The following is a 22,434-nucleotide window of genomic DNA, read 5'->3' as shown; positions in this document are numbered from 1 at the left end:
AACCAATAAACCTCAGCATGTTTTTGGACTGTGGGAAGAAGGCGGAGAACCCGGAGAAAACCTACGCTGCACAGGGAGAACATGCAAATTCCATGCAGAAAGATCCAAGGTGCCCTAACTGGGACGCAATCCGGGGATCTTCTAGCTGTGAGGCAACGGTGCTAACCGCTGCGCCACCTTGCAGCCATATAAAAAGAACTATTTTATAAAAACAATAGAAAATTACAAAAAAGTCACAACTACATAAATAAATAAAAAATTACTGAAGAAATTTAGCCTGTGCAGCTTCTGTCCTGCTAAAATACAGTGCAATTTACATGAGTGCATTTTATTTTGAAAAGCCAGCATACATCACACATGATATCACCCACTATAACTGAAGGAAAAATATGAATTTCACTGAAAATTCATTAAGATATCAAAATACGGATTTAGACGAGCAACACTGAAAGCCTCATGACCCGTTTATATTTAAAATAAAGCTTTTACTGTAAAATATATCAGAGTTACTGGAATTTCTTTTAAAAAAACATACAACAAATTGCTTCGAAAAGACATAGCACACCATTCCCGATCGAGCTGCACATTTTGATATATGATTGAAATGGGAATGCTGAAAATCATGTAGGGAAATCTATAATAAGTATAAGCCCAAGCAATAACAAAAATTCAATGCTTATTCATTGGCACTCTTCCTAAGGAGGTAGAGAGGGTATCTGATGGTATTCTGATGATCAAAAATTCCATCGCATGCTCACTTCACACATCCAACGCTCCCTCTCCTCCTCAGGCTCGTCTTCCTGGTTGCACATTGGACACTGCAGACCTCAGGCCCTCCAGCATGGCAAAAGAAGCCAGCAATAGTGAAAAAAACAACAAAAAACAGCTGTGTGTCTCTTTGTAAACAAGCTTAGGGTCTGACCTGGCATCATTAATCCCTCTGCGGTAGGTTTGCAGGCCCTGAGGCATGCTTGCCCCACAAAATTCTCTCTTTTTAGGTCTGTCGTGCTCTGGGTTACAGTGTTACTTTGCCTCTCTGGCTCTTCAGATCTCTCATTCTCTTTTAGCATGTCTCTGGCTCTCCCTCTCTCTCTCTTACCACCTCTCTGGCTTCAGATCTCTCCTTTAAATCACTCTCTGTCACTCCAGGCTCCCCTTTACTTCAAGGGCACTCAATGTTCTGCGTCAGCCGAGAGGTTCCTGGTCTGTATTTTTGTTTTCTGTCGGTTTACCTTGTTGGGGGAGAAGCTGTCATTTTGTGTCCCTTTAACCTTCCTCTGTTGTTGTTAGAAGTTGAGCACAGACAGAGAAGGCATTGATGGAGTTAAAATACATTTTTATTCATGTTTAAGTTTTTCATTGAGCTTGCAAAGGTTGCTCTGAGCCGGTTGTTCTTGTCTTTGATGCATCATCCATTGTTTTGCTTCATTTTCTCCATTTATTGGCTAGATCTGTGAACACCTGTCCTTATTATTTGTAAAGTTACCTGAGGCACATTTGAGAAAAGGAGCTATTTGAAAAACTCTGAAAACTACCCTGAAAAGAAATATCTTCCATTTGCCCCTGACATATATTTTCAGTTCATTCTTCAGAGGCAAACAGCAGCTTTCACTTTAAAGCTCTGGATTAATCAAAAGGCTTTGATAAACGTTGAAAAGGTGATTCAGAGCCCTTTTTTTTTAACTGCTCATCATCTTCAGACAAAAATTAACACCTTCTCAGTGGAGCTATTGTGCTGCCTTCATCCAGCACTGAAAGGTTCTTTATTACAATAATCTTACACTGTTATAGTTCATCATCTGGGAATCTTTGAGGCATTCCAGGAGGTATTATGTGATTTTTATTTTTAGAGGGGGGGCATTTTATTAGCAGGATTATTAGACTATTATTTTTGTTCACCCAATAATGATAATGAAACCTTAAAATACCCCAATACTTGGCTTGATGGTTAAAATAATCTACCTATTCTGATAATAACTTAAAAAGAAGAAAACAAAGGATGACTTTGTCCAAACAAAAAAAAAGAAAAGTGATAAATCATTGAAATACTCTTGTATTTTTTTCATATGGTCTCAATGTGCAACAAGCACTTAGAAACACTGATAAATATATACACCAATAAAATTGTTTAGCACTTTATTTTTATGAAATTTCATTCTTGACAAGAAGTCAGCTCATATATGGAAGCAACTAAGTATGTTTATTATCTGTTCATGAGCTGATCATTTTCTCTTAGTCTATAAAAAGAACAATAGAGTGAAATTTCAGGCTTAAAACTGTCCGAAGCTCAGATAATATTAAGCTTGCTATAATGTAAAACAAGGAAAATCAGGAAATTCTGACAATTTAGAAGCTTTTTTGGGAATCTTTGCTTAAAAAATACAAATAATCAGGTATTATATTAGTGTACAACTAATTTTGCATTGATGAACTCCCTTTTGTGTGTTAATTTGGCAAGAAAATCCATAAACAAATGACTAAAACAGACTCTGAAACGCAATAAGCATCACCCACAATGTGTTACTTTCATCATGTTGAGATTAAATTATACCTTTAAATAGCTTCCATTTACAGTAGCATCTCTTTCATCTTTTTTCTTCTCGCTGTCTGACTTGTGTTTCCTCTGATGCTCACACTCCTTAAACAAGAATAGACTGTTCTCACTGGGCTGCATGTTCGTGTCAGACAGGTGACGTGAATGATAGCGTCTCGTCTCACCTCTTTCCCTCAAAGCCCAGCGAAAATGCAATTAGCTCAAATCAAGGAAGCCAAAATGAAAATCTCTGCAGACTCCTTCCACAGCTGCACTGCCAAAGGATGACAGCGAGCATAACAACGTTTAAATCTACACTGACACAATTCTGCTGCAGCTAATGATCCTCCCATCAACTATTTCAATAACACGAGCACATCTCATCGGAAGTGATTTAAGCGCCCTGACAGAGAATTAATAAGTGAAAAGTGTCGGGAGATTTACAGACAAAAAAAAAGACTTTGTAGCTCTTTAGCCTCGTAAATCTCATCGCTTAGACAAGTGTATGACAGATTATTCCATTTGTGAAGATTTAAAGACCTAAAACAAAAGACGGACTGAGCCTGTCGAAAGTCAATCTGAAGTGTTGTGTGTAGATTCTAATTATGTTGATGCCAGCTGACACCTTCTAAGAAAAAGACGGAGTTGGGGTCGGAAGATTGGATGAATGAAGCTCTGTTGCACATAGCTGTGAAAAGTCCAGCATCATAGGGGGATGTAAGGGTCTCTTTTAAGTCTCAAGTTCCAGTACCACAAGCAAGATGCCTCTTTTTGTCTCAAAGACAAAGATCTAAAAGGCAACAGTGAATGACAGTGAACTCCTTAAGGTATCGTAAATTTGACTTGGTGGTGGTGTTAATCAGAAAGTCCAGTGCAAACCCTTGGAAGCTTCATACACTGATCACCAAGATTATCTGTACTTTATTTTCAGTTAAGATATTTCAGCCTAAACATTAATAAACAGTATGACTGATATGTATGTATGCATGTACGTATGGATGTATGGATGTAAATCAGTAAATAATGACATAAATAAATCTCTCTCAAGATCTCACCCTCACCTTGTCACTTACACACATATCTATCTACATATGTTCATTAAAACAGCATGTAATGCATGGAATATATATACAGCATGAGGCAATTACAAGACAGCCAAAGAAGAATAATTAGTAAAAAAAACAAAAAACAAACTTATGGCTAAGTGGGCTGGCAGCTATCGGACAGAAACAGACAACCACACAGAGAATTTTTTTCTTCATCATAACAGAGAAATTCACTCCCTCTATCCAAAATCCCGGATTTAATGCTGAATTGATTTTGCCGACAAACATCAGCGGGTAACCAGGATGTCAAGAGTGAGTGAGTCAAGTGTGAGCTTAATGCCCAGCTTTGTTGTGACAGCGTGCCATTTTAGTCAATCACTTATCAGAGCGTGACTAAAGGCTAAGACTCTGAGGTGAAATCAAGCTGGCTTAGGTGAGCGAGTGTGCCATTTTCTGGATAAGAGGCAGAGAGGTGTAGAGGTCAAAGCGCCAAGGCTGACCTGGAACAATCCTGTCATCTCCTCAGCCGCTGCCACAAACTGAAGCGTTGTGGGAAAGTTTGGACAGTGTCTAAACCCAAAACCAAAGGCATGACTCTGCTTGTGAGAGCTTCTGCTGCCACAGTACTGACACCAATGTCACAGGATCTTGTCAGAAACACCAAAGATCGGCTGATTTTCTGGGATCCTGTGCTGCATGGTAGCTTGAGAAGGAAAGGAGAAAAAGGAATTAGTTCACCCGCTAACTTTAAAGAAAGCACAAGAAAAAGGCCGCAATAGAGGAGCTAAAAACAGGCCAAGGTGTGAGGAGCAACCGCACAAACAGGAATTTTAATTAAGAGAATGCAGAAGACACAACGGCATGAGCAGAAAACAAGCACCTGAAGTTGACATTTGGAAGAGAAGGAAGGAGCATAACAAAACACATTCCTATCAGACAGAAATCCCTCAGGGGATGTAGAGAGAGGATGAAAGAGGGAAGAAAATGAGAGGACAGAAAAAGTCTCTCCGAACCCTCTTTTTCTTTAAATAGGAAGTAACGCCAAATCTTTCTCAGTCATAGCGGTTGACAACCGAGATAAAAACCGAAGATATAGACTGTCTACTTCATGTAATGCCATCAAGTATTACCTTCACAGTCGACCTGACAGAGGTGAAGTGTCTGTAAAAAGCGGATATGCTAAAAAAAAAAAATAAAAAAGTCTGAAAAAACACAAGGCCAAAGGGGTAATACAGAAGAAACAAGCATGAAAACACTGCAGTGGAAGAGGCCAGAATACCTGACTTCAGCTCAATAGCAGGAAATTTCCATCATCAAATAAAAAGCTGCTCCCTCACATCACCGTTACAGACATCTTTGACTTACCGAGCCTTGGGATTATACATTATTACCGTCCTTTGAGAGAACACTGTTTTGCTGTTTCGATACATTACGAAACTCCATGTCCCAGCGCAAACATGGTTTATATTTTCTCATCAAAAAAACAATTTACTGGAACCCAAAGCTTTCTGTAACTACATATTTGATTTGCTGTATATCAGTGGTCTGTTCTTCCCTGAGAGATTGCATTCTGGTAATCAGACAGTCATTTGTTACATTACTGCGACTGTTTGTATTTCATTTCCACATTTATTAGCAAGCACTATGTATGTTCAACAAATTGCTTTTGGCAATATCAACAAAGATTGTCATTCTGGATGGCACCTTCAGTACTGACGGGGAAGAAACACGCTTTCAAACTGGATGCTTTTTCTAATTTGTGGAGCTCAGATTTGTCTGTCGGCATTGACGTTAGTAATAGTGTCACAGTTTATTTGGGATTGTCTTTGCCTGTTTAAAGGATAGCATTGAATGAATGAAGTCTAGCACCCAAACAATACAGCAACAAAAGACAAAAAGACGAGTTAAACAGCATTAACACAGTTTCTTTGGCTAAATGAAACAGAAAGGCATCACTTAGAGGCTAAATTAAAAGGACATATTTAGATTTATTGTTCAGATTGTCCACTGAGTCAGAAAGTCTACTATTTAAAAACAGAATGTTCTGTATTTTTGCAGCATAATAGCTAAAATTAGCATCCCCGAAGGTTTTTGTGGGAAACGTGGGAATAGTTAAAAGAGCAGATGCGGAGGATGCTAGAATTCATAGAGGACTGTAGAGCAACAGGGAGGCTGTGATATGAGGTGGTGAGGCCGTTCGTTTAGTTGCCTTTAAAACTATGGGAAGGACTTTAAAATCAATTCTAACAGAAGCAGGGTGCTAAAGGTTGCAAACAACAGCAGTCTGTTCTCTTATTTTAGTTTTTGCTAAAACCCTGAAACCAGCATTGTGAACAGTCTGTAGCTTTGCAGCGGCTGCTTTAGGTCAGTGTAGAGAGAATTAAAATGACTAGAAGCAAAAGATAAACAGGCTTTTCAGCATCTGGTTGGCTCAGCAGCGGTCTCACCTTCTCTGTATTCTGTAAATAATAAAAGGGCGTTTTGTTCACAGAATTAAAACGGGCTGCAAAAATAGGGTCAGAATGCAAAAGGACTCAGAGGTTCTTATACTTGTGGATGTGTGAAGTGAGGTCAGGTAGTGGTGGCCAAATACATGCAGGGTTCACACACCTGCTGCCTGACACTAGCTGTCCTTTCATTGGCCTCTCATACAACCTACAGCTTCTTCATTCACAGCTGCGACTGTAAAGTAATATAAAAACATCAGTGATAAAAAATCATCTGCAAACCAAGAGATAAATGGTATATTCTGCCGAGTTTCAGCAGTGAGAATACAAGATGACATATATGACCTGGGTGACAACTATTAAAATATTTAATCAGATTAATCACAGGGTTGCTGTGGATTCGTTTCAATTAATCACAATTAAATATCATTCATTTTTTATTCTATATTAATCGTGTTTCATTTTGCTGGAGCAAACAGACTCAAGAAAGAAGGGAATACATATGTTGATATATATATAAATATATAGCATTCATATTTCCCACTGAGACGGCCAGCGTGCTGTTTAACATCTTCCATTTCAAGTTGCTTGGATCCACCACTACCGGATCAACTGAACATTTGCACGTGTGCGGCGGTAAGTCTACTTGGAAAAACTGCCTGAAATGCATTTCCAGAGACGTTTCAGGGATTTTGAGTCGTTCTGCGCTGCAGATGGGTTAATTGCATTAAAAGTTTTTAATCATATTAATCATGATGATGGATTATTCTGCATTAATTTTGACCTAATAATTTCACTTAAATGCATTCCATAAACTGCCATGAAAGCACATTATGAAAACGTAGAGTTCAGTTGCATGAACAGACCCTAAGCATACTCCCTCCCAGTCACATAAGCCGCCTACCATATCTGTGATAATAAAGCCCTTTTGCCCTCCGTTGACCTTTTCATGACTCCTGTGCAGGTCTCCTGATTCATGCTAGTCTGGAGCCTTTTTTTGTCAATATTTAATTAACCAACATGACTATCAAATATTGGATATGATGCTGTACTTATGAACACTTACTGGAAAACCTCTTCAATACCACTACAGTAAAGTGCAGAAAGTACTCTACATGAGAAAAGTACTTAAATGTAAGCACTTTTATGTTTACTTGTAAAAAAGTTGCTTCGATGTGAACAGAATGGTGAGATAGGTTCAAAGAATGAGAGTAAAGAAATGCAGTCTGTGACAAATTACACAATAAAACTAAGTGAAAGGGTTCACTCCCTGTTAAAAATCTTATAAATACTGTTTAGAGGCCAGAAATAGAGGCTGAAGTTAAACTACCCACCAGCAGGGCACAGGAGTTTCTAAAAACTGCAGGCTGACTATGAAATGAGATCAGTTTGTGTAACGTATTGTTGTGTCGTGACTTGATTCTCAATAGAGTCCTCCTCGACTGAGAAGTGATGTTTTCATGCCTTTCTATGTTTTATGGACAAGATTCCCTCATATGTGAACTTAAACCGTAAAAATACAAAGAATAAATGACCAACATAAGTAGATAAAAGGATGAAGAAACCCGGCAGTGCTAATTAAAACAGGTCAAACAGCTAAATCTCACACCATAGATCAAAATGAAGGATAAGTGACAGCTAATGCTATTGTACATGTACCACGTGCCCATGTCACATTTAGATGCATGGCCGTCTTCTCTCTCATGCACCTTACAGCTGCTAGCATGAGCAGTCATTTATTTCAATAAGGCAGCCGGTATCTCCTGTGGTGGGGGAGATAATGTTTGTAGAGAAGACCCAGCTGCAGTCCAAATCAGAGCCATTGATTTGGCCCTCAGCTCTAGTTGGGCTCCCAGAGGAAACGGCACAAGGGCGATCGCAGGACTCAGCTGGCCTCTTGGCCTCCTGCATTAATGATCGTTCCAATTACAAGGAGAATGTCCAGATGCTCATCTGGTTACATATTGGTCCTTCCATTTTCGCTGTAAAAACCTCATTTTAAATTCTAAGGGCTTAGAAACTTCAATGATCAACATTTAGAGAAAAACTGAAATTGGTCTCCTGCTTCAGTAAAAGTCAGTAAGTGCTGATAGTTTTCTCCATCTGTGATTCATTACAAAGATACAAAGTTTTGCCAGCTTTTTGTTCTTTAATTGGGGATCACAAGAAAAGAAATCTTCACTCTGTGTTTCCTTTATCATTCGTACTGCAGGACAATTACATGAACTAAAAGTTTATTTATCCGCATCCAGTGTCAATGGATTATTTACTTAACCCTGTAAGACTCAAATATAGAAAAAAATGAGCAAAATTATTAAAAATAAAATAAAGCTAAAAAAGAAAAAGAAAAAAGAATTATATATACACTATCAGTCAAATGTTTGGACACACTTTCACTTTGTATATAAATCCTAGTATAAAATACGTTTGCTATAAAATACATTTGTGTGTATGTATATATATATACATTTGTTTTTTTGATTTTTTTTGCAATTTTTTTTTAGGTATACATACATATATACAGGATTATTCAAAAGGAATGAACCGATTTCATTATGCAGTATTTTAATAAGGAAAATCAACAGAACACTCCAGCTAAGTCACAGGTATTCTACTCACAATCAACTTTTAGTTGATGTTTAATGTCATTGAATGACATCAAATAACAACAGCGATCAGCTCAGTGGATTGTGATATGCTGATACCCGTCTGGGAGGAATTCTCTTATTGCATTGATGTTGGCCGTGCTGCAGGTGGTGCCACACTGAACACTTGTAAGACAGGAAATAAAAGTTGATTGTGAGTAGAATACTTGTGACTTGCCTGGAGTTTTCTACTGCGATGAGCAGTTTGGATACAAACCATATGGGCACATACAGTATGCTTTAAGCAGCACACCCCTGATTCTTTCAACATAAAAGCAAAAATATTTGAATAGAATCTTGAAAAAAATCTGAAATTCTTCTTTTTTCTGATATATATGGTGGAAAGCATTGTGTGGGATTGTACACACAAATCACAAATATCATGTGCTGAGTAAAGCTTTTGTAGCTGGTAATAGTGCAACAAAAGCAGTCGAGTGCAAAAAAAAAAAAAAACAGAAATAAAGTTGCAGTAGATGACCTGTTTTTTCTTTTTTCCCCTGAGGATACCATTTGGATAATTTTCCTTCAAATGGCGTAGTTCATTCTATTGGTCTTTTTCTGCTCCTCATGCAATAATTCAGCACCTCCAGCTTACTTCAAGGATAAATAATCCCTTTACCTCTTAACCAGTTTCTGCTAATAGTAGGAGACCTTCAAGTTTAACTGTCACAGATATCGCCGAATAAAAAAAAAAAGACTTCCAAACCTCCGAAACACCGTCTACCTTCATGACATCTTAGAGAACGCAGAATGTGAATGTTTATAACGGCGCCTGCAGAGGTAAAGGTTCCCGTCTGACTTCAGACACACTTTCTGAAGTGGGATTCATCTTGTGTTGTGAGATCTTTACACTGTTCAGCCTGAGACAGTGACTGCATATTTTACATACATCTTTCTCGGTCCATTCTTCTCACAGGAAACCACATCAAAAGCACTTCAATGTGTTTCATGCTTCAGAAGACAAGAAGAAGAAAAAACAGCTTGTCTGGTACTATGTAGCAAGAGCCTAAACAACAACTGATCTACCTGGTAGCATGTTCGTGTGATGGATTTTATGGAGGAGTATCAGTGCTGCACGTCTATTTGGAATTGTTTCATGACTTTCCATGCATGTCTCAGTGCGATATCTTGGCTGCGATGACAGAAGAAAGTAGACTAGAGGTCAGTGTGTATTTTTCCCCAACACTATGGGGCTCTTTACTGGTACATTCTCTCAAGAAACTTTGCATGATTCAGCTCCGAATAGCTGCCACACAACAAAGAACCTTAACAAAGCCACGATCCATGCGTACTACTACGACAGGCACCTTGGAGATGCCTCATTCTGGCATTTCTGTTGTACTGCAAGTGAAATTATCACAGATTTTTGGACTATTTGTCAGACAACAGCTTCAAGATGCCACATTGAGATGTAGGAAATAGTGACGGACATTTTCTAGAATTTAACAGACTAATAAATATTTAAACGAAAAATGCCATTCATTACTTTAAGCTAATGAAAGTACCATAACACATTTATACACTTTTATTGGTTCGTTCATTCGTTGTGCATTTTATTGTGCTCTTGATTTCATTTTAAACGAATATAACTGGCATTTTTTCCCTTTCATTTTAATCTCAATAACCCATGATGAAGTGTAATCATGTTTTTGGAATTTTTTGAAAATTTATCTACATTTTTGGTCATACAACAGCTTCAGGATGCCAAATTTGAGATGTGAGAAATCGTGATGGACATTTTTCTAAATTTTTTCTGGAATTTAAAAAAAAGTTTTAAACAAAAAATGTAATTCATTATTATGTGTTTACAAAAATGCTGACAAATATTCATACGAATATGTTTTTTCTTTTGTTGGTTCACTTGTTTGCTTCTTGTGCTGTAGATTCAATTTTAAAAGAAAAAAAATGTCATTTCTCCTAACAATCTAGACCCAATAGCCCCTTTTAATTGAAAATTAAATACTTGAATTTCTCATTTACACATAATTAAATCCTTAATGTAGTGCTTTATAAGCCCTCCTGGCAGCAGCTACAGTCTTCTTGGGTAACAGGCTTTACACAACTGGATTTGGCCAGTTGATTCTGTCCTCCCAGATCCCGCCGAGCTTCATCAGATTGGATAGGAAGCATCTGTGAAGTGCCACCTTCAGGTCTCTCCACACATTTCTGTGGGTTTTAAGTCTGGACTTTGGCTGAGCTGCTCAAGGACAGTCTGAGACTTGTCCTGAAGCCACTGCAGCGTTGTCTTGGCTGTACGGTTTTTGGCTCACTGTCACACTGAAAGATGAAACGTCGTCCCAGTCTCAGGTTGCATGCACTCTGGAGCTGGTTTTCTGCAAGAACCTCTCTGTAATTGGGTGCATTGATCCTTTCCTCGGTTCTGACCAGTCTCCTCATGCCTGCTGCTAAGAAGCAACCCCAAACCGTGATGCTGCCACCATCGCCATCCTCGCTCTAATCTACGCTGACTGCAGACGTCTACAGAGAATTCCTACGATTAGTTTTTGTCCTGACATGCAACATGAATTGTGGCACTTTTATATGCATTCACACAGGTACCTCCTTTTTAAACTGTGTCTGCTACATTCAAATAGCCACAGCAGACTTCAGTAAAGTTCTGAAGGATTAAAGAAAACAGGATTTTTTTATAAATTTGCAAAGCTTTCTAAAAACCTGCTTTCTCTTTTATATTATGGGTAGAACAATGAGAGCAGAATAAGAGGCAAATCTGCAAAACTTTCTGAAAACATGCCTTCATTTTTATATTATGTGTAGAACAATGAGAGCAGACTAAGAGGAAAATTTGCAACACTTTGTAAAAACAGACTTTTACTGTTAGAATATTGGTAGAATGATGAGACTAGAATAAGAGGCCAGTATTATTCTGAAATCTACAACACAAAAATATGTGTAAAAACTAAGTCTGGGGTCTGAACTCTTTCTGAGACAACTGTAAATAAAAACAGACCAGCTTGTGACTGTGCATGTTTGAACCCGTTTCAGCTGCTCCTTGTGTCATGGCACTTTGGTTAATATGATTTCGGTTTTGATACCAGCGAATGTGCGGCTGAACTTCTCCAGCCTGATCCCTCGCAGTCGTCTGATGTCTGCAGCCTTCTCCCTGTAAGCGGCTCTGATTAAGCCATTCGTTACACTCAGGCCCTAATTTGCAAAAGCACTTCCCTCAAGTGCAATTTGCGCCTACTTTGAAAAACTGAAACATGAAAGATAGATCAAACACAAAACACTTGTTTAGCGGAGGCAAAGATGCAGCCAGAAATATCTGTGTTTATCTTTGATGTGAGGTGTTTATTCCTTTTCCTGCTCAAAAAAAATGCTAACATGACTTCAGGCCAAGTTTATGCTTTATAAAATTCTGGCCTCTGTATTTTCACTCCGAGACTGAAGAGTGATGAAAGGCCTGTTTTCATTAGCGGCAGCTGATCCTCCCTCGGCCTATCAGGTGATGTGTGTTATCTTGTAGAAGACAGGCAGCTGGAGGATCAGATAGGGTGTCTGTCAACTGATTTGCAGATAAGCGGAATTACAAATGGTTTATCTTGCTGATTTACTGCCCATCCAGTAAAAATGTGTGCCAATACCGGCTAAACAAGCTTATGTGGGCTCCTAAAACCCCTAACATATGACATTGCTGCTACCTAAGATGTAATGTGAATTAACCCTGAGGGTCAAAATTGACCCGTTTGAAAATGTAAAAAAAAAAAAAAAAATTTTTCACAGTGAAACTTCTGATGTCCACATTTTCAACATTTTTGGGAAATCTTTCAACATTTTTTGGTTGAAAAAAAAGAAACATTAAAAATGTTTCTTAAGAACATTCACATAAAAAAATCGACCAAAATCCAGCGAATTTCGCTGGATTTTGGTTGATTTTTATGTGAATGTTCCTAAAGAAAATATTACAAATTTGTACTGATATATATGGAGTCACTTTACATATTTTTAGGGGTATTTTTTTTGAAGATTTTTACTCATTTTTTGAAAATATTTACAAGAATTTTCTTGCCAAATTTGGGGGATTTTTTAAAAATAAAACTTTTAAGGGAAACTTTTAAGGAATTATTGGAATTTTCTTCCTGAAGGTTTTGCAAATTTTCAGAAATTTGGGGAATTTTTTTATGCAGAATTTTTGGATTTTTTTCAGACAAGGAAACGATGTTTTTTGGTGTCGATAAATGAGGACAACAGGAGGGTTAAACCTGTTATACAAAGTCGCTATTCCTACCCAGAGAAATAATGTCTGATTTCAGCTCCCCACTTTGGTTTGGTTAATGTTCAGGATTAAATGCAGTCTTGCATCTCCCGCTTCTCTTGCTGTAATCGGAAAAAAAAAATCCATTCAAGCCAAAACAAACATCACAGCAGATAACAATCTACTTGCTTGAAAACACCATCAAATGCAAGGAAGTGTTTACACTCTGCTGTACAGAGAAGCTGTAAAAAAGAGGCCTATTCAGAGATATTTGGCTTCATTACATCTCACCACCTCTCATCCTGTGTGTGGCAGCAATTCATGTGAAGCATCTTTTGACAGCTTGTGCTTAAAATCCGAGAACTTGGCTGTTTGCTTAGTGGTATGAAGAAGGAAAAAAACAGCCTCTTTTCAGTATTGAACATATTTTAGTGGAAATTACCGCTGAGAAGCCAGAAAGAGTTAAGAGTGGCAGCACTATTGGTGCGTCCCCCAGTGAATGGCATCACTAATGCTCGGCTGGCACGCTGGCAGCCGGGTACTGATGGTCCATTTCAGCATGCTGAATGGGGGGGGGGGGGGGGGGGGGGGGGGGGGGGGGGCAGGAAGGTGGGGGTGAGTGTAGCGGTGTTAATGAGATTCAAACACACCCTTTTTATAATAGAGCTCGTGCCTGTGCCAGGGGAAGCGGGTGGCATAAACTAGTGGGTGATTACGTTAAACAAATGACTGCCTCATTAGCTAGACCCCAGAGTGTCGCGTGCATATATGCAAACAGATACACACTGTCCTATGATTTCTCTCTCTCTCTCACACACACACACACACATATATTCAGACATTTACACTGACATAAGCATTAGGTTGGCTTTGTACACAGAAAAGGGCAGCACACAAAGGCGATACTCAAGAGGGTACAAGCTCCATCCAATAGACTAATTAACATCTCCCAATTACAGCAGCCAGCGCTCTATGGTGCTCCAGTTAGCTTTGGATGACGCTACACAATGCAGCACAATGTGTCACTGCCATCTCCATGTCCAAACAACATCTGAGCTGCTCCCCTAAAGCCAAGCTAATGACTACAATTAGCATCATTAGCTTCCAAGCTCAGGCCTCAGCTGGTGCAAAGTTGAGCAGACCCTTCACACTTTACTGCCTCAGTGTATGAAAATCGGGGACAAATAAATTAAGCCGGTGGTTTACGCAACAGCACACACAGAGAGCGAGGAAAGATTGATATCTTGTTTCCTTAATTACTTTGATCTGCCCCAAAACATCTACCCCATACTGCCTCGGAGAGACGAGGAATCGCCCTTTCAGGCAAAAACAATGCAAATGATGCAACTAACAACTATCCTCATTATTCATGGCTCCCTTTGGTATTTTTTTAATGATTATGATTATTTGATTATTCAACAAAATGCCTGAAACACTCATCATAAAATAAGCTGTAAATGGTAACAGTATTTCAAACAAGGAATCATGTTAACCCTTGTGTCGTCCTGTGGGTCAAAACTGACCCGTTTTAAAGTTTGAAAACGTAGGGAAAAAATAAATATTTTCATAGTGAAACTTCTGATGTCCAGATTTTCAACATTTTTGGGAAATCTTTCAACATTTTTTGGTGGAAAAAAAGAAATGTTAAAAATGTTTCTTAAGAACATTCACAAAAAAATCTATCAGAATTCAGCAAATTTCGCTGGATTTTGGTTGATTTTTATGTCAATGTTCTTAAAGAAAATATCAGTTAGATTTACTGATATATATGGAATCACTTTAGATATTTTTAGGATTTTTTCTGGAAGATTTTTACTCTTTTTTTGAAAATATTTACAAGAATTTTCTTGCCAAATTTGGGGGATTTTATAAAAATAAAACTTTTAAGGGAAACTTGTAAGGAATTATTGGAATTTTCTTCCTGAAGGTTTGGCAAATTTTAGAAATTTGGACAATTTTTTTTGCTGAATTTTTGGATTTTTTCCGACAAAAAAACAATATTTTTTGGTGCCTGTAAATGAAGACAACAGGAGGGTTAAATATACATGCTTTTGACTCTCTTACTGAAATTACCATCATCTTTATAAACAGTGAAAGGTTTGAGATGCGAGAACAACTGGCACAGAGGAATATATTTTCTCTGTCAATATTAGCAGTACTAGAAAATTCAATGTGTGCAATAACCGGACATATATCTATATAAAATAGTAATATGGAAGGAAAATGAGACTCTGCACACAGCTTGCTATCTCAGAATGAAAACTCCATCTCTGCACAGCTTTGGTGTCCTGGTGGATTTGCTTTTTTGATCATGTAAATGTGATGGGAATTTCAGCACTCAGAGCTCAGATATTAGCCCTTAAAACTGTGGGTGGCTTCAGGCTTTCAAACCAACACCCCAGGGAGGCCGCATTAGCTACTGGGAGGATCCCCAGAAAAATCACTGTGAGCAACCGGCAGAGAGGAACGTCACAGTGAAAAAAACACAGGGTCATCATGGAGGGCAGCCTCGGTCCACTGGGACACTGGTCTGAGTACAAGCACTAAAGCATCTGCACACCTGACCATTAGTTAAATAATGCATGGAGATTGCGCGACCCCTGTCACATCCAGTCTTATACTCATCACTGCTGCAGGGTGGGGTGTAACTCAAGTCAACACAAATACGCCCAGAGCCAGAGAGATATACCAGTGCATGGAAACGTGCCCGAAAACAACATATACACACACACACACATGCAGAGTGTGGCTTTCCGGAGGCTTATAGTGAAAGCTTACAGATATCTGTGGATTAAAGAAGGGTCTTGAGATTATGTGGGAAAGATGAGTGTGGGCAGATTAAGCTCGCTACCAAGACTACGTGCAAAGTTTAGGACGTGAGCGGTTCATCTGTCGGTCTCCGTCGCAGAGGGCAGATTTAGTGCGTCAAAATAAGAAGCCGACTGTTATGTTTGTGTTTTGATGTGTATATATTTGCCTCCTCGAGTCTCGTTGGAACACCGAACAGCAGGAGAGGCTTGCACCGTATCCACATCTCTGCGAGCCCAGAAGTCACAGTGACCCAGGGCTTCGGGAGCATTTCCCATCAGAAGCCTGTTACACCGCAAAGGCCGTTTTACTCCCAGAATAGCAAATCTGGGGAAATGTAATCTCTGAAGCCTCAGCTAAAATAGCCTGACAAAGCCATTTTCTGGCAGAGCAACAGAAGGAACGCTCAGACACCGAGCTAAATTTCAAATGACTCACTTTATAGACCAAAAAGAAAAACAGAAACAGTATATTGGTTGACCTAAAGGCACGGAGCTTGTTGAATCCATGAAAGTATCCTGGCAGATCTGCAAAGTCATGAAAGCAGCGGGTTTGGAAAGGGAGGGACAGCAGGCATATTTGTGGTGATGGCTATTTGCCAGACAAGCATCATTCCCAAGTGACGAGTCAGATTTATCCAACTATTGATTATTTTTGTGGTGTTACTCGTAAAACATCAAAATAGTGAAAAAAGAACCCTTAAAAGTCCCCAAAAACCAAGGTGACATCTTCACATTGCTTCGTTTGGCTGGCCAGCAGCTCAAACAGACCAAGTTTAGAACAAATTTAATTTATATTGATCTTTAAATCCCTATGAAGTGAATCTGGGGTAGGAGAATGCACAAAACCACAACTGTATAATAGAGCACTCTATCAAAGTGCCACAGTCCTCCTGCCACTTCTTTTATTGTCCATTGCTTTCATCAGCTCCCCCCTGCTCTGGATAATTAACAATTTGGTAAGGCCTAATCATGTGGACATGGGGACTGATTTGACTTAACCTTGATTTAACAGGGAGAACCCCCCGAGACCCTGACAGGAGGTTTGTACATTGGACACGAATGGTTAAGCCACTGACAGAGAACCGGTGGGAATTTGATAACTGCCATCAGCTGCTCTCCCAGTCTGGCGAGGTGACAGCGCAAGACAACGGGATCGCTGCTGCCACAGGAAAAATGATGTCTGGTGTTGCTACACATGGACACACACACACACACACACACACACACACACCAGAGGATAAACACAGAAGCTCATGCACATGTGCAAACAGGTATGGACAACCATCTGTACTACACTTCCAGCTTCCTTTCATCTGCACCATTGAGCAAAACATCTGTTCAGGACTTTTAAAAAACATGTGTAGTCTATACGTGTATGTGGTCCTCATCTGGCATAATATCCAGTGATAGGATGGGAATAAATTAAGACTGAGTGCTCAGTTTTTCACCTCAAACTTACAGATTTCTGACAGATTTCAGGCTATACTGTACTCTATAGGCGCATTGTGCAATCTTTTCTGATAGGAACAATGCCACGCTTTAATTACAGCCAAATCCCAATTCCAAACAGCAGAAATTGGATTTTTATTGTGGGTTTTAGAAGAATGTAGAGCTGCTTTGTCAGGCAATAAATAAATATACAACTAAATCCTGGAAAAACTCGTTCGCAGACCCAACAGACCCACCAACCGAGCACTAAGGTGTTCTGTGCCAAGTAACGCTCTACACAGATGAAAATATCAAAAACCAGCCACCTAAAGAAAGCATTCTCCAGCATGCTCAGGAACGGATTAAAGGTTGCTCAGACTTCCCAGGTGTCTTGCCTAATAGACTGTCTATACCAGGAGGAGCGACTGTCAAACACCTTCTCTGAATCCCAAACTACTGCCTTTGGACATCAAATCTTTCTGGACATGAAAAGGAACAATTGCTGAGAACCAGACAAAACAAATCCCTTACATGTCAAAATTTAGGTAAAGAAAACTGAACATGATGCCTCCAGATGTTCGAGCCGATATTCCTTTAAAGGCATCATATTTTGTGAAGAGATATTCTTTCGACAAAGTTTTTTTCCAGCTTTACATGGTGTGTTCAGCCACAACCAGTCCATCCCAGAAATGTCAGTGTGCCAAAATGAGACAGAGGGATCGGAGTTAATTTTTCGCTTGGTAATTCCTAAAGCTTGCAGCAACGCTGCAAAGGTGGTTTCAGTAGAACTAAATTAAGTTGGGCAACAAAAAGAGTGCAGAAGATTTGCAATCTAAACTGCACTGAGCCCCGACTATTAGTTTAGGCTTTTCTGTGTGGGCATATGAGGGACAGGTTAATGTGTTTGACACTACAGTGGTGCTGAATAAAGTGTAACTGATAGCTAGTCCTCCGTACCATCACTAAAGCACAGATGTCCTCACAGGTGGATTGTTTCCTCCTCTAAAAGTGCTGCGATGCATTCAAGTACCCCAGAATTCACTCCCACAACCCAAGGACAAACGTAGCATCACACAGCAGCGTAATTATGTTACGACCATTTCAGTTGTCGCTGCTCCTTTCATCTGTACACAAAGTAGCAGAGGATTAACGTGGCAGGTCATTGTTATCTATCCCAGTGACACCGGCTTCATTGGTTCATAACTGACTATCAGCATCAGGCCATCTGGCCTCATAATGTAGCGAACAACAAGGGTGCATGTCCCAGCGTAATACCCCTGCTTCTGTTTCATTGAAAACACCACTCCTCTCACTTAACCGCTGTGCCACATCTGGTGCTCTGCAAATCAAACAAGAGTTTTTTCTCCTGAATTTAAAATTTAAAGTGGAAGATTCTTTTCTGCATCTTCATTTTTTCTAACAATGACATCATGGTATCACGTGTTCCACTTCAAAAAAGGTGGAACAGGTTAAGACTCTTGAGGGCAAACAAGACAAAGGATTTTCCAGCTATCATCAGACAGTGAACTGGTTTGGCCCAATCCCATGTAGTTAGCCTCCGGAGAAACGCAGCATGCTGGCAGCTGTGTGTGTCTTTTATTACCTCCACTGGTCCCCATCCTTCCAGTTTCAGGGCTGATGCATATCCAGCGTGGCAGCCGGTCGCCAACACTACGCCGGGATGAATAGTCCGTCATCCCTGCCTCACTCTCCACTCTGCTCTCTGCCTCTTGCCGGAGCTGTTTGCTCAGCTGTTCCCCTCTCTGACCGCATTTATCCCAGATGAGCGGCGCAGCTTACCCCGTTAATCTGTGTGTGAGTGTGTCTGTGTGCCCGAGTGTATTGTGTGTGTGCATCTCCGTTCTAGGCATCCTCTCATTGGCCCCCTGATGACCATCTAAAGACACGCCCTGATCCACACACAAACACACACACACACCGTCACACAGGAGACTAACGGCACTCGTGGGTCAGATATTTAAGTGGGGGTTATCTGGAGCATATCTGAGGTTCATAAAACGTCCATGGAGATATCACAGCACATAAAGGTTCCTTTCAATCCTGGAGTCTGTAACGTCTACTCCACCCCTAATCCCCAAAAAATCCAGTCATTTTGCAACAGAATCGTCCTTCAACAATGAGAACGTGCATGATCATGTCCGCTGATGCTCCATTTAATGGTTCTCACTAAGCTAAGATTGGTGCAGTATTAGTGTCGTATTTTATTTCCCAACCTGTCCCTCCTCATGAAGCTGAAGCCATAAACCAATTCAGGGGAAGTAAAAGGGTCTGGGCATTGTTCTAAATACTCATTCTTTGAATCACTGTTTGTTTAAATAGCGATTGGAAGAGATGTAGGGCTGACGACAAGACTAGTCCACCACACAAAATGTGTTATTATTCGCAAAATTGTGAGCATTTAATGTTTTTAGGTGTATTCTTGTGCTAGGATTTGTCATTTTAGCAACCGAGAAAATAACCACACAAAATGACAGAAATGAGACATAAAATGACAGAAACAAGACTCAAAACAACAAAAACAAGACACAAAACGACAAAAACGAGACGCAAAACAACAGAAACGAGACAAGACGACAAAAACAGGATACGATACGACATTAACTAGACACAAAACGACAAACGAGACACAAAATGACAAAAACAAGATACAAAATGACAGAAACGACACAAAATCAGAAACGACACAAAATCACAAAAATGAGACACAAAATGACAGAAATGAGACAAAACGACAGAAACAAGACACAAAACGACAAAACCATTAATTTGAATAACTTTACTCTCCTCCTTCAGTTTATGCCTCCAAATCTACATCTGTTCACACTAAATTGCATCTTTCCCTTTATTTTCCATTGGTGTCACCTTTGAATAGCTTCTAATAGTGTATAATGCAGCTAAAAGATGTTTGGAGTGTGTTAGTCCAACAAAGTTTGGACATTTGTACAGTTTCTGGAGGGATGGAGCTCACTGATTTATTTCCTCCCACAGGGGATGAAAGAGATTAAGCGAGACAATAGTATCTTAATGAGAGTAATTTTAATAGACATTTTTTTCTAGTTTTATTTAGATAAGGATCTGCTTGTAAATCAAGCTCATTTATTTTGCCACATAGAAACCAGATATCCTCTTTGCATCTCAGACTCAGATCTAAAAGAAAACGACACTGTAGAAAACTTCTGGCTCATTTCATTGCTGAACACGATTAATTAAATTCTACTATGATGTGTGTTTAATCAAACCTGAATGATCAGAATCTGTCAAAATGTGTATAAAACACGCTCAGAGCTACCTGAAGCATGGCCCATTCAGAGCCCCGTGTTGTGTAGTCTACATGAAGCGTCTTGTGTGCCTGGTAAAAACATAGCATGTGCTTTCAGACTCTGCCAGTAACCTGTGTCTTCCTGTGCAGACTGCAAGGATGGCTGCTGGCGAACATCGCAGCGGCCAGACATGAGCAGCTGCTGTTGTGGTTGAACCGATCCCCAGCTCCCTTTTTATCTGCCAGTGAGTGTGTGAGAGAAAGAGATGAAAAAGATGTCTGATTTAAGGCATTCCTAGCAAACACAGCAGACACCACGGCTTACAACTCTGTTCCTTTATAGTACAAAACTATCGTTCGTCCCTTCATGTACAGACTAGATTTCCCGCTTTGTGATTGGAAGCTTTAACTCGGGGGTGTCAAACATGCAGCCCGTGGGCCAAAACCGGTCCTCCAGAGGCTCCAATCTGGCCCTCAAAGTGTAAAAATTCCAGAGAAGACATTAACTGCAGATTGTAAATTAGTAAAACTATAAATATTTAAAATAATTTCTAGACCATGACAAATTTTTTTGATCATAAAGTAAAATACTAGATTGTTTATTCTTCTTTTATCATTTTGTGCCTCATTTTTGTAATATTTTGTCTTGTTTTTTGTCAAATTTTTGTCATTTATCTCATGTTGTTCTCGTTTTTGTTGTTGTGTTTCCTTTTTGTGTCGCTTGTGATTTTTGTATTATTTTTTATCATTTTCTTTTGCTTTAGTCATTGTTCTGTGCATCGTTTGTGCCATTTTGTGTTTTTTGTCTCACTTGTGTTGTCTACTTTTTTGTTGTTTCTCGCTTTTGTTATTTTTGATCTCGTTTGTGTCATTTGTGTAGTTTTTATCTCGTTTTTGTCGTTTGCCCATTTTTTTGTCGATTTGTAATTTTTTTATCTCTTTGTTGTTTTGTTTTGTGTCGTATCTCATTTGTTGTCATTTTGTGTCTCGTTTTTGTCATTTTGTGTCTCATTTTTGTCATGTATTTTATGTGAATGATGAACTGAGCCATAATATTGTTGAAACTGAACTTATTTTTCTTAAGAAATTTCAGGTTGTTCATAATGTTTTGTAAAAAGATAATTCCTTAAATGTAAATATTTTCAGTGTACTTTTTTTGCACTACAACAAAGGAAAAAAATTGGAGTTGTGGTTATTTATAGGTTATTATGCTGTGATTTTACTGGTCCGGATCACTTGAGCTCTAACTGGGCTGAATGTGGAACCTGGACTGAGTTTGACATCCTGCTTTAACCAGAAAGTGAAGCTGCAGTTTAAATCCATGTCTGCCTGGACTTGGAGTTTAAAGGAATTTAATATAAGATTAGTGTCACCAAATCTGATCAGATGTGAAATATGGTCGCAATCTTTACTTCTGTTCCCGAGTTCTGGAGTTAAATGTGTTGTTGCAGAGCTTTATGATGCCACGGTGAAGTTGACCTCTGACCTTTCTCCTCATTTCATTTCCGATTGTGTAAAACTCTGTCATGATTACTTCATGAATTCTTGAGTTTTGTGAGTTTACGCTAACTTCTGACCACCACAATCCAAACAGTTGATCCTTGAGTGCAACCGAACATCTGGGCCAAGTTTGAAGAAATTCCCTGAAGGCGACCAAGAGACGTCGTGTTCACAGGGCGAGCAGCTTGAAAACACAACGCCAGCGCAGAGGCACAGAGCACAAACTACCACAGACTAGTAGGCCTTCAAGCCTGCCGTTCTATCAGAGACAGCACAACACTGTCACACATCCATATCTGTCCTACCGCTCTACACCCTTCCCTTAGGACGAGGTGAGGTCTCCACCTCCAGCAAACTCCCTGCAAAGTGAAACAAATAACCCCTCTCACCCCCTTTTAGAAGAAACTCTCCGTACGCCCTGACTGAGATTTATGCCACGGACGACAGAAAAGAACAGTGGGCAGCTATAGGAGCTTAAATGCTGGCTTTGTTTTTCTAGACACTGGCTGTTTTTGCGATCCATCATGTTTGC

General features: G+C 39.5%; 1 protein-coding gene across 10 annotated transcripts in view; it reads right to left on the bottom strand.

Moving 5' to 3' along the window:
* The window catches only part of kazna (kazrin, periplakin interacting protein a), a 228,083-nt gene that overhangs the window by 98,209 nt on the left and 107,440 nt on the right, over nucleotides 1–22,434 (bottom strand). The window contains exon 1 of one of the 10 annotated variants that reach the window (XM_035950038.2): nucleotides 18,726–18,882. The exons of the other annotated variants lie outside the window; for them this stretch is intronic. Coding sequence (XP_035805931.1) covers nucleotides 18,726–18,819 — 94 coding nt within the window. The 5' untranslated portion in view covers nucleotides 18,820–18,882. Of the gene's footprint in view, nucleotides 1–18,725; nucleotides 18,883–22,434 lie in introns of those variants that run through there. 10 annotated transcript variants of the gene reach the window in all.

Source organism: Amphiprion ocellaris, chromosome 8 (assembly GCF_022539595.1).
Source record: "Amphiprion ocellaris isolate individual 3 ecotype Okinawa chromosome 8, ASM2253959v1, whole genome shotgun sequence".
Lineage (NCBI taxonomy): Eukaryota > Metazoa > Chordata > Actinopteri > Pomacentridae > Amphiprion > Amphiprion ocellaris.
This window is presented reverse-complemented; position numbering and strand designations above follow the sequence as displayed.